General features: G+C 35.5%; 1 protein-coding gene across 1 annotated transcript in view; it reads left to right on the plus strand.

The window, feature by feature from the left end:
• The window catches only part of SPTA1 (spectrin alpha, erythrocytic 1), a 161,685-nt gene extending 143,415 nt beyond the window's left edge, over nucleotides 1-18,270 (plus strand). The window contains exons 45-53 of the mRNA XM_066255179.1: nucleotides 4,691-4,987; nucleotides 5,799-5,911; nucleotides 6,936-6,953; nucleotides 7,735-7,786; nucleotides 14,673-14,860; nucleotides 15,844-15,897; nucleotides 16,274-16,420; nucleotides 17,103-17,247; nucleotides 17,743-18,270. Of these exons, the coding sequence (XP_066111276.1) occupies nucleotides 4,691-4,987; nucleotides 5,799-5,911; nucleotides 6,936-6,953; nucleotides 7,735-7,786; nucleotides 14,673-14,860; nucleotides 15,844-15,897; nucleotides 16,274-16,420; nucleotides 17,103-17,247; nucleotides 17,743-17,868 (1,140 nt within the window). The 3' untranslated portion in view covers nucleotides 17,869-18,270. The remainder of the gene's footprint in view (nucleotides 1-4,690; nucleotides 4,988-5,798; nucleotides 5,912-6,935; nucleotides 6,954-7,734; nucleotides 7,787-14,672; nucleotides 14,861-15,843; nucleotides 15,898-16,273; nucleotides 16,421-17,102; nucleotides 17,248-17,742) is intronic.
• Nucleotides 18,271-21,540: the final 3,270 nt, after the last annotated feature.

Raw genomic sequence — 21,540 nt, forward strand, 5'->3', positions numbered from 1 at the left:
TGGTCAGGCATATGGTATATTCTGAATAATGTTCTCCATACAATGGAGAAAAATGTATAATCTGAAATTCTGGTATAAAATGTCTTGTAGATATCTATTATATTCATTTGTTCTAGTGTTTCATTTAAGGCTGATATTTATTGATTTTCTATTTTGATGAATGATCCAGAACCATCAATGGTGTGTTGAGATTTCCAAGTATGATTGTGTTTTTTCTGTTTCTATATTTATATCAGTTAGTAGATGTCTTATATTTTTTGGTGCTCCCTGGTTTTGTGCATATATATTAAGAAGTGTTATGTCTTCTTGATACAATGTCTCCTTTATCATTATGAAATGACCATCTTTGTTTCTGGTTACTTTTGTTGTGTTGAAGTCAGCATTATAAGATATGAGTATGTCTACACCTGCTTTTCATTATATTATTGGCTTGGAGAATCATTTTTCAACCTTCCACTTTGAATCTACTTTTGTCCTTGCAGCTTAGATATGTCTCTTGAAGATGACACATGGTTTGGTTTTGCCTTTTGATTTAATGTGCTCCTTTGAGTCTCTTTATTGGTGAGTTCAGTCCATTTCCATTTAGAGAAATTATTGACACCTGAGATTTCCTATAGCCATTCTCTATATTGCTTTCTGATAGCTCTGTGTCTCTTTTGGTTCTTCTCTTTTGTATTTCTGTCAGCTGTTTTTGTTTTGTGGAATTCCATACTTCTTTTCTCTGTTTCTTCTTTTTCTAAGCTATGTGTTTTAGTAGTAACATTTTCATGGGTCTTTACTATTAGGTTATTAAAAGACAATTGTCTTATTTACAAGAGTGCATTATCTCATGAGTGTTTCTGCACTCCATCGTCATTTTATGTTATTGTTGTCACAGATTATCTTTATTTTTACTGTGACCTTGTTGGAGCTTTTACTTATAGTTTTGTTCTTTTTTGTTGTTTATATCTGGTCAGATAACCCCCTTTAGTATTTTCTGTCATGGAGGTTTTCTGGTGATAAATTCTCTCAATTTCTCTATGTCTTTAAACATTTTTATTTCTCCTTCATATTTAAAGGATAGCTTTGGTAAACATAGTATTCTCAGCTGGTAATTTCTCTCTTTCAGTACTTTAAATGTTTGGGTCCATTCTCTTCTGGTTTGTAAAGTTTCTTCTCAAAAATTTGATGATAACCTATGGGTCTTCCTTTATATGTTATATTTATTTTTTTCCCTAGCTGCCTTGAGGACTTTTTTTTTGTCATTGATTTCTGACAATTTCATTATGATGTGCCTTGGAATAGGTCTGTTTGGGTTGAGGTAACTTGATGTGTTGTTTGCTTCTTGCATTTGAGACTCTCACCTTTTCCACAGGCTTGGAAAGTTTTCATCTATCATTTGATTGAGTACACTCTCTATTCTCTTTTCCCTCTCTTCTTCTTCTGATATACTCATTATTCTTATATTTCTCTTTCTGATAGTCAGACAGTTCTTGTAGGGATCTCATTTTTTTTTAAATTCATGAGTCTTTCTCTTCTTCTTGCTGTAGTATCTCTATTAGCCTCTCTTCAATGTTACCGATTCTCTCCTCTATCTGGCCTGTTCTATTAGCTAAGCTTACTACCTCATTTTTCAGTTCATGTATTGAGTTCTTTGTTTTTGTTTAGTTCTTTTTATAGTTTCAATATCCTTAGTGAAGTACTCTTTTTGTTCACTAATTTGTTTTTTTTTGTTTTGTTTTTTTTCTTTTTTCTGAAGCTGGAAACAGGGAGAAACAGTCAGACAGACTCCCACATGTGCCTGACTGGGATCCACCCGGCACGCCCACCAGGGGCGGTGCTCTGCCCCCCAGGGGGCGATGCTCTGCCCATCCTGGGCGTCGCCATATTGTGACCAGAGCCACTCTAGCGCCTGAGGCAGAGGCCACAGAGCCATGCCCAGCACCCGGGCCATCTTTGCTCCAATGGAGCCTTGGCTGCGGGAGGGGAAGAGAGAGACAGAGAGGAAAGCACGGCGGAGGGGTGGAGAAGCAAATGGGTGCTTCTCCCATGTGCCCTGGCTGGGAATCAAACCCGGGTCCTCCGCACGCTAGGCCGACGCTCTACCACTGAGCCAACCGGCCAGGGCTCACTAATTTGTTTTTTGAGCTCACTGAATTGCCTGTCAGTGTTTTCTTGTATCTCACTATTTTTAGAACTTCAATTTTGAATTCTCTGTCATTTAACTTTGAGGTTTCCATATAATTGAGATCTTTTTTTCCTGGAGATTTTTCATCATCTATTTGAATTACATTTCTGTCTTGTGTATCCATGATATTTGTTTTCTTCTTTTTTTATTTTTCCAGTAGGTTTAACTATACTACAGATTTTGACTCTGTGAGATTCTTGGGTGAAGCTCCACTGAGGTATTGCTGTTGTAATGTTGTAGGCAGGGCTGCAGTCACATTGGTTGGTGGGACTTGTTTTTAGGGCTTCACAGTTTCAGCTTTATGACTTTGTGGCTTTATGGCTTTGAAGTATTATGGCTCTAGAAATGGCAGTCTCAGGCCTCCAGGTTCTCCTTCCTACATCCCAAAAGACACAGGTTATCTAATGCAGAACACTTCTGCCTCTCAAGGGAGAGAGTGGCTCCAGAAAGTCAGCTGTGGAGGATCAGCCATGGCCATTCTTTATAACGCCAGTGGAAGGAGGCAGGATCTGGGAGGCTGCACTTTAATCCTCTCTGATACTGCACAAAGTGCAGAGCATGAGTAGAGCAGAAACTGTGGGCTGTGAACCAATGGTGCTTGAGCGCTATGCATGTCAAACTCCATAGGCTAAGTGCACACAGATCAAGGGAATACTATGGGCTGTTCAGGTGCCCAGCACCAGCAATCACAAGTGGAGCCCAGCAATGTGGCCAAACCATAGGAACCTAGGCCATGTCTCTGCTCTTGGTTTTACCCATCTTAGTTCAGCTACTTTCCCTCTGCCTCTCAGTCTCTCCACTTCTCCCAGCTCTAAAACAAAACCCAAGTTAAACATGCCTCCCTTTTTCAGATCAGCAAGGAAAGAGAAAAATTTAATCCTCTGGCCTCTCTCCTTTCCAGACTGCACTGAAAAAATCTTTTATTTTTCTGCCCCACCTTCAGTCCCTTCAGTGCATGGATCGTTCAGGTATGGGTGCAAACTCAGCTGGGTTACTTCTCTGCATTATAGTTGTTCAATTTGTTGAAATGTAAAGAGCAGAGATCAGGAGTATCACTAAAGCTGCCATTTCTCTGACTTCACTCTGTTATTACTATTAAAAGGGATAATAGATCTGAAAACCAGTATAAACCACTAATTTCTATATGGATATAAGTAATTAAAATGTTCTAACAGTGGCCAATTAAATATTAATTGCTGATAATAAAAAGATCTATAAAAGGTAATTGGATGGTTAGTGAAATTGCTGAACACTTCTAGACCATAACAAGTATTATACCATAATAAACTAAGGTAGGGAGTTAGTGGAATTAGAAAGCAAACACACAAATAAAAACCAGTCAGTCTGGACCATTAGTTATATTTTACTCTGTTGAAGGACATGAGATCTAATTTTGGGTGAAAAAAAAATTAATCAATTGATAGACATATATATATGGAGAGAGTATCACAATCTGATTCTACTATTTTCTCTGATTATAAAATATTTGTAAAATATTCAGTTGATTCTGTATTATAAAAATAATATGAAGTATTTCATAGGTTTTTATATTATTACATTAGTTTTCTCTTTGTTGGTCTATTTTAGCATAGAGATTGTGGAAATGAGTACAGGGAAGATATAATAATGCACAACTTTGTAATCTCTCTTTTACTTGAGCTAATCTATTCTCTTTAATACCTATGTTTGGGGATGAAACTAATTTGCTTAACATACATCTCCTTGAAAATACAGTCTGCTGAACCCAAATCTATTATCTGTTTTAAATTTAAAACATTTTTATTATATATTGTTTAGAACAATCAGTAATTTTTGTCATTCAGAACATACAGATAACCCCAGATAGTATTGCAGAAATAAAGATACAAGTTATAGGGTAGAAAATGGGTTTTAAAATGACTTTCAGGCATGATAAGAACCCAGAACAAGTTTTAGAAGAAAGTAAGAAAATAACTCAGTATGGACAGAGACATTTGGAGAGATTTAGTCTCCAGAAGATCAGAGGAGAAAAATAGAAAGTAAATAATAGAATAGATTTGTCTATCTCATGAATGATTGTTCATTTAATCATTAATTTACATCTATTTTGCATGCTTATTGTATGCCAAGTAGAATTCAAACACAGACTTCAAATAAGAAATGATGAAATCTTATCATTGAAAATGACCTTTGCCAGTTTTGGCATCTTAAAATGACTAAAAACCTTTCAACCTTCTCATTTGTAGATGATGGAAAACTTGACCAGCTTCACACAATGAGAGGCCAACATCAGGGCTTATACCTCTTACTCACATGTCCTTCCATCAGATTGTATGGTTCTCATTGGTTTTAGTTCTACCTATTTAGAGTAGTGCCCCTGAAAATATTTGAAGAGAGAGATTTATTTTTATCCTTTTATCCTTAGTCTTTTTTTCTCTTCTCTCATTTCCCTTCCCATCCCTTCTCTTCTTTTCTCTCCAGACTTCTCTTTTTTATTCTCTTTCTATTGGGAAAGATGAAGGTGTCCTTTTTTTAAATCTGTAGGCTGAGGAGCTATTTATGGAATTTGCACAGAAGGCTTCAGCTTTCAACCACTGGTGTGAAAATGCTGAAGAGGACTTGTCAGAACCTGTGCACTGTGTCTCCCTAAATGAGATTCGCCAGCTGCAGAAGGACCATGAAACCTTCTTGGCCTCTTTGGCCAGGGTTCAAGAAGACTTCAACTATTTGCTAGAGCTAGACAATGAGATTAAGACCTTAAATGTGCCTTCCAGCCCTTATACCTGGTTAACAATAGAGGTACTACAAAGGATGTGGAAGAACCTACCTGACATCATCAAGGTAATTTGAGGCACAGCAAAGACTTCCTTTTGCTGTAGTGATTATGACCATTTAGTATATTATCCAAGTTGGGAGACTTTTAAAAAATAAAAGAACATAATTAATTGGGAAAGCAGTAAAATACTGGACAGTCTAAGAATAACTTGGAAATATACTCACAATAAGTATAGTTTGGAAAGTTTTAAGCTTCTAGGTGTTGAGCAGTGACTTAGGGAAATAAACACAAGTTCCTGGAGGTAACTCTAAAGAATGGTTATAAAAATTTCTTGAATCTTGTATCCATATTTGCAGTCTATATATTCTTTTATTCAAGCATTCTCTATTTTACACACACCTACAAAAGTGTTTTTTAAATGTATCTGTATTTATTTCTGTTTGTCTACACTGATGTTCATTATAAAAGCTATGAAAAATATTTAAAAGTTTAACAAAGGAGAATTTTACCATATAATTACCAATTTTATGTATCAATATCTACCTTTCCTTTAAAACCATTTTATGTTCATTTAAATGAAATTTTACTTGGAATAAAAATGAGAATTAAGATTTGCCTTTATTATCCAATTTTTTAAAACTGGTCTTGATCTTTGAAACATCTTTAAGTACTTATAAGAAATTTTATAAGCTTTTCTCACATTTTGGATGTGAGAAGAGGTGGGCTAGAAGAAATATAAGCACATAGACATATGCTTCTGGAATATAGATTAGATTTGGGAGAGTTTAAATGTACAGCTGAGCCTAGGAACCAGTTATTTTACTGCAAAGAAAGGTTTTCAATGTGCAATCTACTATTTGTAATTTGGGTTTCTAGGAACGGGAGAAGGAGCTGCAAAAGGAAGAGTTAAGGCAGGTCAAGAACTTTGAGATGTGCCAGGAGTTTGAACAGAATGCCAGTGCCTTTCTTCAGTGGATCTTGGAGACCAGGTGTGCTGTGCTACCTAAAAACTTATGAATCTTATGCCAAATACTCTATTTCTTATAAGGATGAAGTACATAAAACAAGGGAGAATAGGAGAATCTTACAGCATTTATCTATCCTAAATTTATTATATCCTACTTATGCTTTATATCTGTAATTGATACCTTTTGAATCAATCTTTGTAAAATCAAGAAATGAGAATTTCAACAAAGTATTTCTATGTCCATTACCTCACTTAATTTTTAGATCACCCTTGAAACTTATACAGAGAAGATATTACCTCTGTGTCCAATTGTGGAAAGAACTCTAGTAGATAAATGGACTTGCTCAATGACACATATATATTTATTGACACATTTAGAAGGAGAGCATATTGTGAATACCCAATATGAAGCACTTATGTTGCCTGATTACCAAAGCTGTGATGAGAATTAAGTGAAATAATATATGCCAACTGTTCTTAATGAATGAAAAATGTTCTATGTGTGAAAATAATATTTGCCACATCTTCTGGGACAAGTAATCTGCAAAATAGAATATTTAGAAGGTGTAATACATTAGAATAAATGGTCTAAGTTGGTAACCTGTATCCAATAGGTGAGTCAGAATGGTTTATACAACCCATGATATATACTGTTTCTACATACAACTGACAAGGATAAATCATACAATTAACCAAAAGAAAATCTTTATCATGGATAAAAATAACATCTGAAAGAAAGCAGAGGAAATATACCTCATCCTTCTCTTCTTTTGGTTTTGGTCTCTCATTTTCTGGCATCATGTGCCCAATACTAATTATATCACTTGTGCTCTTTACACTACAGCAAGTAGCTGCATGGAAGGTTTTAGTTATTCAGTGTGAAAAAGACTTCAGTAACAGAAGGTGGAACATGTTCATATATTCTTGGCTATGAAGTATTTAGAATGTTTTATAAACCTGAATGAAAAGGATCATAAAAGTAATCCTTATTAACATATGATTTCCCTTTCTCTCCTCTGATTCCTGTTTCGGACCTCCATGTCCAGGGCTTATTTTCTGGATGGGTCAGTATTTTATATTATCATGTTGTTTTGTTATAACATTCTGGAATAATTAACTAGGGAGGCCTTAGTATGGTGTATCTTTAGCTCATCAAAATCTAATGATGCCTAAAGAAAAATGTAAAATGAAAAAAAGAAGTATAGCATACATCATTCTGGTTTCAGGCCCTATTAAATGGAGTCTTGCTTATATTAAATTAAGGGTATATTTGAGAATAAGAACTAGGAGAGAAGTCTGGAAGCCTTCTCATAGAGAAGAACTAGAACAGGGGTTGGGAACCTATGGCTCACAAGCCAGACATGGTTCTTTTGATGGCTGCATCTGGCTCACAGACAAATCTTTAATAAAAAAAATTAATAACATTAAAAATATAAAAAATTCTCATGTATTACAATCCATTCATTTCCTACCGCTCATGTTCATGGTTGCAGGTGGCTGGAGCCAATCACAGTTGTCCTCTGGGACAACACCAAATTTTTATTGGATAATGTGTAACATACACGGGTTGTTGTATGCTCTCACATAATTACATTTTAAAATATGTGGCATTCATGGCTCTCTCAGCCAAAAAGATTCCTGACCTTTGAACTAGAACAAGCTTAACTTCTCATATGTATGACAAGGTTGCCAATAGACCATTGATTTCAAAAAAAATTTAGCATTGTATAAATTTATTTCAGTGAGGCCTAATGACAGTGGGAAATGTAGGAACATTGAGTTTGTCTATGTGAAATACTGACTTCTGATACTATAATTAATTTTTTTCCTCTGGTTCTTAATTAGATCTTTGTTCACTGAAACAGGAACTCTGGAATCCCAGTTGGAAGCAAATAAAGTAAGTAATGTTTATTCATTAGCTCAGAACATAGCCAGAATTACAAAAAGTATAAGAAAAACTACTTAAACAAAACTCTTAAATAAAGACTTTTACACAAATTCCACAGCTTAAAAGTTAAGATCCTAAGTTCTGGTGCCAACTCTGCCAAAATTTCATTCTAGTCATTGGCCACCACTTTTATGTACATCAGTTTGCTTAAATCTTTATATTGCAATTTCAGTATCTATACAATAAAGTTTATAATACTTATAATACGTATAGAGTTATTGTTATTGATCAATTATAGGAACAGTGCAAAGCCTACAATCTTAAACATTGACAAATTTATTATTTGATGACAATTATTTGATAATACAATCACATTGAGATGATCCCTTAACACTGAGTAAAGCAATGATATACAGCAGTAGTTCTTAACCTTATTTTCATTACTGACCCCTCCAGAAAAAAATTTTAACTAATTAAATTTTATTTCTTCCTAATGAGAGAATTTACATACTAAAGAATAAGACACTGTCAGGTAGGGAGTTTAAATCAAGAGAGAAAGTAGGTAAGTGCTGTGTTGGCCTCTTCCCATGACCACATCAAAATTACAACTAAATTATAAAATAATAAACCTGAAACATTATCTGAATACCTGCTGAACAGAAGTTCTATAACCAAGAATACAAAAAAGAAGCTACATAGACACTGGTAGGAAGGCAGGAGACTCAAAGCAGCCTGGACCCACACCTGTGTGTTGTGGTTGGGAATTCGAAGAGATATCTCAGCTGCAAAAGTCACCCCTGAGGAGCAAAGGAGGCCCTAGCCCCCATACTGGACTCATCAGCCCATATCACCAATGCCAGAAAGAGGAGCCCCCACAACATCTTATTGTAAAATTCATTTGGGGATTTTCCATCTGTGTGAAATAGAAGACTGCTAGAAACCCAAGGGTTCCCTTAAAGGTCTCATACCCAGATTCATTTACTCACTGGAACTCTCCCAAAGCTCTGAAAGAGAAAGAGAGGGACGGTGGCTTGGGGACAGCTGGAAACATTTAGGGAGGAATTGAGTTATGTGGCTTTAGAATGGGAGTTGGAAGAACAGTCACCACTCTCCCTGAGTTGATTCATTCTCTGACAAAGCCAGTGGGTGGTTGCCATCTTTTATTTGTTGAATCCTCCTACCACATGGCCAAATCTGAATCTGCATTAACCTGGTGAAAACATTCACTCCACCATGGTGACTCCTTGAGAACCTGACTCACCAATTCACATACTTCCTGGGCTTTTTAAATATCTGAGTATTGTTTCCCACAGGCAGCAATAGATCTCAGGGTGCCTTGTGCCATTTTTTAAGTGACCCCAAGCCTGGCCCTGGTGGCAACCACCTTGGTTTACAGCATAATCTCTTTCACACACCTCCAGGCTACTTCCACAGGCAGCTACCAAATGTGGATTACACTGTATCTCTTACCAGGTAACACTGGACAATCACAGACAGTAGCTGACCTGGGGCTGCACCAAACATTTCTGCAGTGGCTCCTAAACCAACAAATCTGGTGGCTGGATTCAGAGCCCAGCAGAACACCCCAGTATTAGCCAAACAAGTCGCACACCCAAAGGGGATGATCTCAACAGGGCAAATCCCATTTCATAAGGTCAGCACTTTTACAGCAGGCTATACATAATGATTGTTGCCAATTCTCACATACTGTCATCCTGAGTGTTAATGCTACCTACTGAAATACCAATAACTATCAAGGCTCAAATATAACAAGCAGGCACACACATCACAAACAAGAGACACTCCTGGAGCACCTTGCTCAGGTGATCCAGCAGAATCCACCAGTGGACCATACAGGACACTTCCTATATAAGGCCACCCTGCCAAGACTAGAATATATAGCAGATTTACCTAATAAATAGAAACAAACCCAGAGAGTCATCAAAAATGAGACAAAGGAACATCTCACAAAAGAAAGAACAGTGATATCTCCAGAAAAAGAAATAAACAAAATGGAGGCAAGCAATCTGCCTGGTGCAGAGTTCAAAACACTACTTATAAAGATGGTTGCGAAACTTAGTGAGGAATTTAAAAAAAGAGCCAGTAAACATTAAAAAATAATGGAACATTAAAATAATTTAAAGAAAAAACAACAGGTCAGAAATGAAGATTACAATAACTGAAATAAAGAATACAGAAGATTATTTTTGTATTTTATTTAGAAAATTACATTTAAAGGGGTGACATCAATCAGAGTACATAAGTTTTAGTTAAACATTTCTATAACATTTGAATATTGATTATGTTGTGTACCCATCACCAAAAGTCAAATCACTTTTCATCAAGAATACAGCAGATTAGATGAAACGGGAATGAATCAGTGATTGGAGTCAAGGTCATGAAAAATGCCCAATTGAAACATCAAAAAGAAAGAAAAAATTTTAAAAATAAGGAATATTTAAGGGATAATATTAAGCATAACAAAATTCACATCATAGATGTAATGAAAAAAAGAGAGAAAGCAAGAGATTGGGAAACTTTTTGAATAAATAATGACTGAAAACTTTCATAATATGGCAAAGAAAATACACCTATAAGTCAAGGAAGTGCAGATTCCCAAATTAGACACCCAAAGAGATCCACAGCAAGACACAGCATAAGTAAAATGGCAAAAGTTAAAGACAAAGAAAGAATTTTTAAAAAGCAGCAATAAAAAGAGTTTGTTACCTACAAGAAAGTTCCCATAAGACTATCACTTGTTTCTCACCAAAAAAATTTCAGGTCAGGGGGAATTAACACCTAATATTTAAAGTGATGAAAAGCAAGAACCTATAGCCAAGACCACTCTATACAGCAAAACTACCATTTAAAATCAAAAGAAAGATAAAGAACATCAAAGTAAAAAAAAAAGCTAAAGGGGTTAATTACCACCAAACTAGTATTACAAGAAATTTTAAAAGGACTTCTTTAAAAAGGAAAAAATAAGAAGTATAATAAAATAGCAATAACTACATACCCATCAATAATAATTTTAAATGTAAATGGATTAAATGCTCTAATCAAAAGACATAGGGTATCTGAATGGATAAGAAATCAATACCAGGCCCTGGCCGGTTGGCTCAGCGGTAGAGCCTCGGCCTGGCGTGCGGGGGACCCGGGTTGATTACCGGCCAGGGCACATAGGAGAAGCGCCCATTTGCTTCTCCACCCCCACCCCCCTCCTTCCTCTCTGTCTCTCTCTTCCCCTCCTGCAGCCAAAGCTCCATTGGAGCAGAGATGGCCCGGGCACTGGGGATGGCTCCTTGGCCTCTGCCCCAGGCGCTAGAGTGGCTCTGGTCGCAACAGAGCGACGCCCGGGAGGGGCAGAGCATCACCCCCTGGTGGACAGAGCGTCGCCCCTGGTGGGCGTGCCGGGTGGATCCCGGCCGGGCGCATGCGGGAGTCTGTCTGACTGTCTCTCCCCATTTTCAGCTTCAGAAAAAATAAAAAAAAAAAAAAAAAAAAGAAATCAATACCATACATACAGTGTCTGAAAGAGACCCACTCTGATCAAAAGCCACAATCAGACTAAAAGTAATGAGGTGAAAAAAAAGATACATAAGTGGAAAAAGAAAAAAAATGAGGTAACAGCAATATTTATGAGACAAAATAGTCTTTAAAACAAAGGCTATACTGAGACAAAGAAGGACATTTCATAATGGTAAGAGATCAATCCAGTGTTTAACTTGTAAACATTTATGCACTGAGCAAAGGAATATCTAAATATTATATATACAGCAAATAATGATGGAAAGAAAGGAGAAATTGGCAGTTACAAAGCCATAGTAGGGTACTGTAACACCCTATTGTAACAATAGATCTTTCACACAGAATTCAACAAAGAAAGAATGATCTAAACTGACACAGTGGACCAAATGGATTTAATTTATATTTTTAGAGTGTTTACCCTAAAACAACATACTATACACTTTTTCAAGTGCACATGAAACAATTCCCAGGATGGCACACAAGTAAAGGCACAAAACAAGTCTGAATAAATTTAAGATTAAATTCAAAAAACCCACAATGGAAAGAAGAAAGCCTCTTCAATAAATGGTGCTGGAAAAATTAGAAAGCCACATGCAAAATAATGAAATTTAATTACACCTTGTCTCCACACACAAAAATTAAAGCAAAATGAATCAAAGACCTAAATATAAAATCTAAAACAATATACCACATAGAATAAAACATAGGTACTAAACTTATAGACCTTGGCCATAGAGAACATTTTAGTTGATCCCAAAGGCAAGGGAAGTAAAGGCAAAAATAAATGAATGGGACTATATTAAACTAAAAAGCTTCTGCACAGCAAAAGCAACTGACAACCAAACAAACAGGCAGCCAATCAAATGGGAGTTGAAATTCATGAACAACAGCTCTGGTAAGGGGTTAATATCCAAAATATATAAAGGACTCACAAAACTCAGCAATAAACAAGCAAACAATCCAATTTAAAAATGGAGAAAAGACCTAAACAGACACTTCTCCCAAGAAGACATACGAATAGACAATATATACATGAAAAGATGCTCATCTTCACCAGCTATTAGAGAAATGCAAATTAAAACTACAATGAGATACCACTTTATACCTGTTACATTGGCTGATAACAAGACAGGTCATAATAAGTACTGAAGAGGTTGTGGAGTAAAAGAAACTCTCATTCACTGCTGGTGGGAATGTGAATTGGTACAGCCATATGAAAGAGAGTATGGTGATTCCTCAAAAAATTAAGACTAGAACTACTATATAACTCAGCAATGCCTTTAATGGGTATCTACCAAAAAAAAAAAAAACTCAAAAATATTGGTTTGCAAAGTCACATGCACTCCCATGCTTATTGCAGCATTATTGACGGTGGCCAGAACATATAAACAACCAACGTGTCCCTCACTAGAGGATTAGATAATAAAGGTGTGGTACATATATACAGTGGAATACTACTCACTCATAAGAAATGATATATTGTCATTGATGACAACATGGATGGACCTTGAGAACATTATACTGAGTGAAATAAGTAAATCAGAAAAAGCTAAGAACCATATGGTTTCACACATACATGGGACATAAAACTGAGACTCATGGATATAGATAAAAGTGAGATGGCTACCAGGGGGAGGGGGATAGGGGCAAGGAAATAAAGAGAAACAAATATACAGTGACAGAAAATGATTTGACTTTGGGTGATGGGTATATGACATAATCAACTGTTCAAATGCTATAGAAATGTTCACCTGAAACCTATGTACTCTTAACTGATCAATGTCACCCTGTTAAATTTAATTTTCTAAATAAAATTTTTTTAAATGAACAGAGGACATGAATTGATACGTCTCCAAAGAAGATCTACAGATGCTTAATAGACCTATTAAGAAAAGATGTTCAATGTTACTAATCATCAGAGAAATTCAAATTGAAATCACAATGAGATTTTGCCCCACACCTTTCAGAATGACTATCATCATTAAATCAACAAACAAGTGTTAGTGAGGATGTGGAGAAGGGAACCCTCATACATTGTTGGTGAAACTTCAAATTGGTGCATCCATATGGAAAACAGAATGAAGGTTTCTCTAAGCTATTATATGACCAAGCAATTCCATTCTGTGTATTTATCTGAAGAAATCCAAAATACTAATTAGAAAGAATATATGCACCCCTGTGTTCATAGCGAAACTATGGAAGCATCCCAAGTGCCCATCAATAGATGACTGAATAGAGAAGAAGTAGCATGTATGTATCATGGTGTATTACTTGAACATATTAAACAATGAACTCTTACCATTTGTGGAAACATGGTTGGACAAGACACAGAAAAACCAACACCTTATGATTTTATTTATATGTGAAATCTAAAGGACAAACTAAACAAGCAAGACAGAAACAGACTCATAGATACAGAGAACAAAGTGATGGTTGCAAGATGGTGGTGGTGGTGGTAGGGTTGTTGAAACCCTGGATGAAAAGGTTAAGGGATTAAGAAGTATAAATTGGTAGTTACACAGTAGCCATGGGAATATAAAATACAGCATAGGGAATATAGTCAATAATATTATAATCAATATATATGATGCTAGGTAGATTCTAGACTTATTAAGAGGCACAACTTTTAAATTATATAAATGTCTAACCACTATGTTGTATACCTGAAACTAATATAAAATAATATTGAATATCAACTGCAACTAAAAAAAATAATAATAAAGAAAAATGGAAAAAAACATGATGTCAGAAAGAATTGATCTTTGTAGGGCCACAAGCCTTTGTAATATCTAAAGTTTTTATATCAAACTCCACTATCACAACCAATCAACTCTCCCCTCTTTAGGAGAAATTATTTCCCTTTTGAGAAAGCATGACCTTGATACAAAAAGTTGGCATATAATGTGACTGAATGACAGGGACATTTTTTGAAATCTTCCCAAGCTAAGGAAAGAGGTCCAAGAGTGCACATTGCAGACCTTAAGTAGGCCTTAGAGTTCAACCTCCATCAACAGTGCAGATAATTCATGATGCAAATCATTAGAAACTGATGATGCATGTATCTTGGAAATTTATTTCTTTTCTATCTGCAGTATATAACTACTAACACTTTGATTTACATATTACAGAATACCAGAATGACAGAGGGTGTATCACTTAGACTTTCTACCATATTATGAGTGATGAATACAGAAGTGAAATTGTTTTTCTGAGTAGTTTATTTTTCATGGAGGACAGAAGTGTCTCTGAAAATAATTAAAAAGGAGCAATTAAAGGAAACTCCAACTTATCTGTTTATTAATTCTACTCCCATCTTTAGGTTTGGAGTTAATGCCATAGGTGACTGTCTCTCTTCTCTTTTTTCCAGAGAAAACAGAAGGAGATTCAGGTGATGAAGCGTCAGCTGACCAAGATTGAGGATCTTGGAGAAAACCTAGAAGAAGCTCTGGTTCTGGACATCAAATACAGCACCATTGGGTTGGCACAACAGTGGGACCAGCTCTACCAGCTTGGAATGCGAATGCAACACAACCTGGAGCAACAGATCCAAGCCAAGTACTGAGAACCTATGGCCAGGGCTGGGGAAGAGTATAGATAGTGTTAGGTTTTAAGAATTTAACTCTAAGGACTAAAGTTTGTGGTAATTATTGAAAGTACTGTTTTAAAGATAGTATACTCACCAGATTCAGAACCAATATTCTCTCTCTTTACTGTCCCACGCAATGACTATTTCTTTTTATTCTATTATGCCATAGCAAACACTGCTCTCGTTGCCCTGAATCTCATCCAGTTCTTATAGTTCCTTCACTATCTTATGTAATCTCTTCAGAAAACATTCCCTTTTGTAAAATTTCTTCTAAAATCTCTAAAATGAAAGAAATAATCGAGATTAGAACAGAAGAGCAGAATTTATTTTTTCTAAATAAATTAATAGTGTGAAAGAAGTTTTAGGTCTTCATAGCTTTTTAGCAGGGTTATTATCTAAATCAGAGATTAGCAAGCTTTTTCTATAGAGTTTGATATTAAGCAATTTAAACTTTTTGAGCCATATTATCTTCTGTTGTAATTACTCAATTCTACTGTTATGGAGAGAAACCAGCTACTGATAGTTCATAAATGAATGAGCGTGGGACTCTTTTAATAAAATTTAATTTATGGACATTTAAATTTGAATTTTATGTAATTTTTATGTTTAATGAAGTATTCATTTTATTATTTTCAACCATGTAAAAATGTAAAAACCATGAATAATGGTGCAATAAACACAGTTTTACACAATGTAATATACATAAAATGTATTTGATATAATCTTATTAATCAATGCCAACCCAATGAATTTAACTAAAAATATAACACTCATTCTTAGTTCATTGATGGTACAAAAGCAAATGACAGACTGTATTTGGCTCATGGACCACAGCTTGCCAACCCTTGAAGTAGATAGCCCAAATAGCATAATATTCACTAAAATTTCTATTTTATGTGGCATAGTTTCTGCTTTTCTGTTTTATTTCATGAGTTAATGTTTTTCCTTTCAGAGACACCATAGGTGTGAGTGAGGAGACATTGAAAGAGTTTAACACAACCTATAAGTGAGTATTACTTTATAATTCATTGATGCTTTGTTCTTCAAACCAGAATAAATCTCCAAATGACTATTTTCCTTCAGTGTGCCTTGGTAGAATTTTATGTGAATATTTATATATGTAATTTAGCTTCAAGTTTTGGTTTGTAATGTATTTACTCATAAATTTCTGGCCTTTAAAAAATACATTCAACATTTTATGCTTTTATCATTCATCCACTGGTTGTTTTTTTTTAAATGTAAAAACACAGGAAATCTCTCCATTCAATTCTCTGATAAGATTATGGCATGTTAATAAAGCTCTAGCAGATGCTACAAAAAATGTTCTGTCCTGTTGTAATCTGGTTCTGTATTGAACTTGATAAAATGTTTTTATTCTTTAGACACTTTGATGAGAATTTGACAGGGCGCTTGAGTCACAAAGATTTCCGGTCCTGCTTAAGAGGACTCAATTACTATTTGCCCATGGTGGAAGAGGGTGAACCTGAACCCATGTTTGAGAAATTCCTGGATGCCGTCGACCCAGGGAGGTAGGAAGAAGACCAAGGGCCATACCACAGCAGGGAATGGGACTTGGGGGACAAGCATAGAAAGTAAAATGATCCATATGACATGAAATTAACTCACCTTGAGAACAAGAAGATGCATCCTATACTAGATGAACTGAGCTGCTTTTTTCCAGACTTATGCCTAAAAGACATTTCAGTTGGTTCTGAAAATGAAACTTGAGAGAAGAGTTTCTTCATGTGTATAAGGTTTTAAGGAGAAGATGAATAACTTTTTGGAGTGGAGTGTTGTATGCTTGTGATAGTGGAGTAGAATCTCAGAGGGGTCACATTATTTGGGGGACTAAATATGTCTAATGCTAAAACCAAAGAAGACCAGGATTAGAGGTCTTCAACTCAACTTGAAGAGCTTTAAGTACTTAGATACTGGTGCTGATGGGAAATTCCCAAATTCTATATAGTGTGTCAGATGAAAAGACCCAGAAGGAAACAGAGTCTGAAACTTGCAAAACTGATTATTTGGCTGTAGGGCATGAGAGAAAGGGTCAAATAGACTATAGTTTTAGAAAGCTGAATTGGAAAAGGCACTTGGAAAATCCAGCTTTCCTCTGTCTCTGAGATACTGAGTAGAATGAGACAGGGATCTGTTTTATTCCTTGTGTTGAGAGGACACAGATCATGATCCATTTCTTCATTTATCCTACAGGAAGGGCTTTGTCTCACTGGAGGACTATACCTCATTTCTGATTGACAAAGAATCAGAGAACATCAAATCCAGCAATGAAATAGAGGATGGCTTCCAAGCATTAGCAGAGGGCAAGGCCTATATTACCAAGGAGGACATGAAGCAGGTCAGATTCCAATTGCATCTATTCTAATTATGTTCTTAGCATAATCTAGATTTTCCTCATCTCAAGCCTAGTTGCCTGCTACAGGCAAATACTCTGTCCTTCACCTCTCCTTTTTTTTTCATATATCATTTTTACTTAGATATTATTTGCTTTGATCACTATTTCATGTTGTAACCAAAACCTACAGTTAATCTCCAATGACTATCAGGGTCAATCCCAAACCTGAAAGTCAAAGACATTTTCTATCCCATTTATTTAATAAGTCAAATTTAGGGACTAGCATAAATAGTATAGTCAAAGTAATATGAAACTCATCACTGAGTTGAAGAAGATGTTTGTCTTATGCTTTAGAAATAACAAATTTATGTGATATGAATAATGTTGGCTTTTTCTTTAAAGTTTCTCCACTCCCTGAGTTTAAGGAATATTGAAAGCCCCAAGGAAAGAGCTATTTTGAATTTATATTACTGTATCTTTTTTCTTTTTATGTTTCAGGCCCTAACCCCAGAACAAGTATCATTCTGTGCCTCACATATGCAGCAATACGTGGATCCACGGGGCCGAAGCCACCCTGCGGGCTATGACTATGTTGGCTTCACCAGTTCCTACTTTGGCAATTGATATGCAGCTCTGACTGGATCATATAAAATCTTAGTGTGATAGAAAGTATTGGGGAATGAAAGAAACAGGCAAATATGGAGGGTAAAAAGGTAGTAGTGTATGTATTACATTTATTGCAAGACCTGGAAAAAAAGCAAACTTGAGAGATATAGGGTATTAATAGAGTTGGAGAAGGTAAGACCAGGGACTTATTTGGTATGAAACTAGTACCTATTGAAGAGTGCCAAGTTCTCTATATTTTCTTTTTAATTAAATTTATCAGGGTGATATTGGTTAAGAAAATTACATAAATTTCAAGTGTACAATTCTAAGATACATCATCATTATATTGCATTGTATGCACACTTTCCAAAGTAAAATCTTCTTCCATCACCATTTATTGATCCCCTTTACCTTTTACAAACTGACAACCCCCCCTCCCTCTGATAAACACCATAGTGTTGTCTCTAATTATGAGTTTTTGTTTGTTTTTCATGTTTATTCATTTGTTGATTTCAGTTTTATATCCCCATATGAGTGAAACCACAGGATTCTTGACTTTTTCTGTCTAATATATTGTACTTACAAAGGTATTCTCAAAATATATCCATGTTGTCACAAATAACAGTATTTCATTTTTTTTAATATAAAATGTGGTACATATATAAAATGGAATACTGTACTACTCGACCAAGTTCTCTATATTTCCCTTGCTGGGGGTTTTTTGAAAAAATTATTTAACATGTTAGGTAAAAGTGGATAATAAAACTATGAATGTTTCAAATGTACAATCCTATATCATTTGTGTATTATTTTATGTGTTCACGAATCAAGGTCAGCTATCCTCCTGTCACCATTTAGTATCTCCCTTTACCCTTTGTGACCTGCTTACACTCCCCTTGCCTCTAGTGTCACCATATTGTGTCTGAGTTTTCCTTCTTTACTTTTCTTTTTTTTAATTTTGCATAATCACTTTACCTTTTTCAACCAGCCCCCAAAACTCCTCCCCTCTGACAGCTGTTGGTCTGTTCTCTGCATTTATGAGTCTTTTCCTATTTTTTTGTTTGTCTTGTTCAATAGATTGCACATATAAATAAAATTATGTGGTATTTGTCATTGTCTGATTGGCTTGTTTCACTTAGTATAATACTCACCAGCTCAATTCATGCTGTCACAAAAGATAAGATTTTCTTCTTTTTATGGCTGACTAGTATTCCATTGTGTAATTAAGCAACAGATTTTTAATCCACTCATATACTGATGGAGCCCTTAGCTGCTTCTGAATGCTGGCTATTGTGAATAATGCTGCAATGACCATGAGGGTGCATATATTGTTTTTCTTTTTTTAAAATTAAATTTAATGAGGTGACATTGATCAATAAGATTACTAGGTTCCAGGTGACCATCTCTGTAGCATTTAAACTGTTGAGTGTGTTGTGTGACCATCACGCAAAGTCAAATCATTTTCTGTCACCATATATCTGTCCTTCTTTACTCCCTTGCTACCTCACCCTACATTGGGTAGCCACTTCACATTTATCTATATCCATGAGTTTAAGGTTAATATCCCACCTATGTGGGATATATATTTGACCCTCTTTACTCCCCTCCCCACTACCCCAATCTCCCTGGTAACCACTTTACTTTTATCACTGTCCATGTGTCTCAGTTTTATATCCCACCTATGTGTGATATCATATAGTTCTTATCTTTTTCTGATTTACTTATTTCACTCAGTAGAATGTTCTCAATATCCATCCATGTTGTTGTGAAAAGCAATATGTCATCATTTCTTATGGCTGAGTAGTATTCCATTGTATATATGTACCACATCTTCTTTATCCAATCCTTTATCAAAGGACACTCATTATTTCCTTTAACTTGTCTTGGCCATTGTGAATAATGCTTCAGTAAACATGGCAGTGCATGTGTCTTTACATACCAATGTTTTCAAGTTTTTTGGGTAGATACCAAATAGAGGAATGGCATTGTCATATGGGGGTTCTATCATTAACTTTTTAGGAACCACCATACTCTCTTCCATAATGGCTGTACCAGTTTACATTTCCACCAGCAGTGAATGAGGGATATTTTTTCTCTACAGCCTTTCCAACACTTTTTATTATCATGTTGATAACAGCCAATCTAACAGGAGTGAGGTGATATCATATTGTAGTTTTGATTAGCATTTCTCTAATAGCTAATGAAGATGTGCATCTTTTCATGTACTTGTTGGCCACTTGTGTGTCTGCTTGGGAGAAGTCTGTTCAGGTCCTCTCCCCATTTTTTAATTGGATTGATTGCTTGTTTTTTGATGACCTTTGTGAGTTGTTTATATATTTTGGATAGTAGTCCCTTATCAGAGTTGTTGTTTGCAAATATCATCTCCCATTTGGTTGGCTGCATTTTTGTTTTGTTGTTGGTTCATTTTTTTTCAAGTGAGAGGATGAGACATAGTGAGGCAGACTCTCACATGCACTCTGACCAGGATCCATCCAGAAACACCTGTATGGGGCCAATGCTTGAAACAATTTAGCTATTTTTAGTGCCTGAAGATAATACACTCAGACAACATTGTTATCTGCAGCACTTGGGGTAATGTTTGAACTGATCAAGCCACTGCCTGTAGGAAGAAAAAGAGACAGAAGGAAAAGAAAATGGTCACTATTCTTTTGTGCCCTGACCAAGAATCCAAGCCAGGAAATCCATACACGAGGCTAACACTCTCTCCACTGAGCAAATCAGCCAGAGCCTGTTGTTGGGATTTTTTAATTTTTTTGTAATTTTTGCTCTGTAGAATGATCCCATTCATTTATTGTTGCATTTGCTTCCCTTCTCATTGAAATCAAATTTATAAAATGTTTTCTACAGCCAAGGATAAGTTTAGTATCTATGTTTATTTCTATGTAATTTCTTCTATCATATCTTATATATAAATCTTTGCTCTATTTTAGTTGATTATTGTGCATGGGGACAAACTGTAGTCAAGTGTCATTTTTTTGCATATGGCTTTCCAATTTTCCCAGCACTATTTATTGAAGAGGCTTTCTTTTCTCCAGTGTGTGTTTTTGGGTCCTTTGTTAAAGATTATTTTTTCATACATATGTGGTTTTATTTCTGGGCTCTTGATTCTGCTCCATTGGTCTGTATGTCTGTTTTTCTGCCAATACCATGCTGTTTGGGATATTGTGGCTCTGTAGTATAATTTAAAACCAGGTAGTGTAATACCTCTGACTTTATTCTTTATCCTCAAGATTTCTTTGGCTATTCAGGGGTTTTCATGGTTCCATACCAACCTGGTAATTTTTATTTTATTTCTTTAAAAATGCCATCAAGGAAATAAAATCAAATTTAGATATACAATACAGAGATGTAGCTCAGATAGATGATAAAAAAAATCTCCAGGAAAAAAAATTACAATTACATGGAAACCTTGGGGCTTAATGACAGAAAATCAAAACTGAAGCTCAAAAATACTCAAAAGATACCAAAAAAACCCACTAAAAGACAATTTAGTGAGCTCAAAAAACAACTTAATGAACAAAAAGAGTACTTCACCAAGGAAATTGAAACTATAAAAAAGAACCAAACAGAGATTAAAAACTCAATACATAAACTGAAAAATAAAGTAACAAGCTTAGCCAATAGAACAAGCCAGATAGAGAAGAAAATCAGTGACATTGAAGACAGGCA

Source organism: Saccopteryx bilineata, chromosome 2 (genome assembly GCF_036850765.1).
Source record: "Saccopteryx bilineata isolate mSacBil1 chromosome 2, mSacBil1_pri_phased_curated, whole genome shotgun sequence".
In the NCBI taxonomy this organism is placed as follows: Eukaryota; Metazoa; Chordata; class Mammalia; order Chiroptera; family Emballonuridae; genus Saccopteryx; species Saccopteryx bilineata.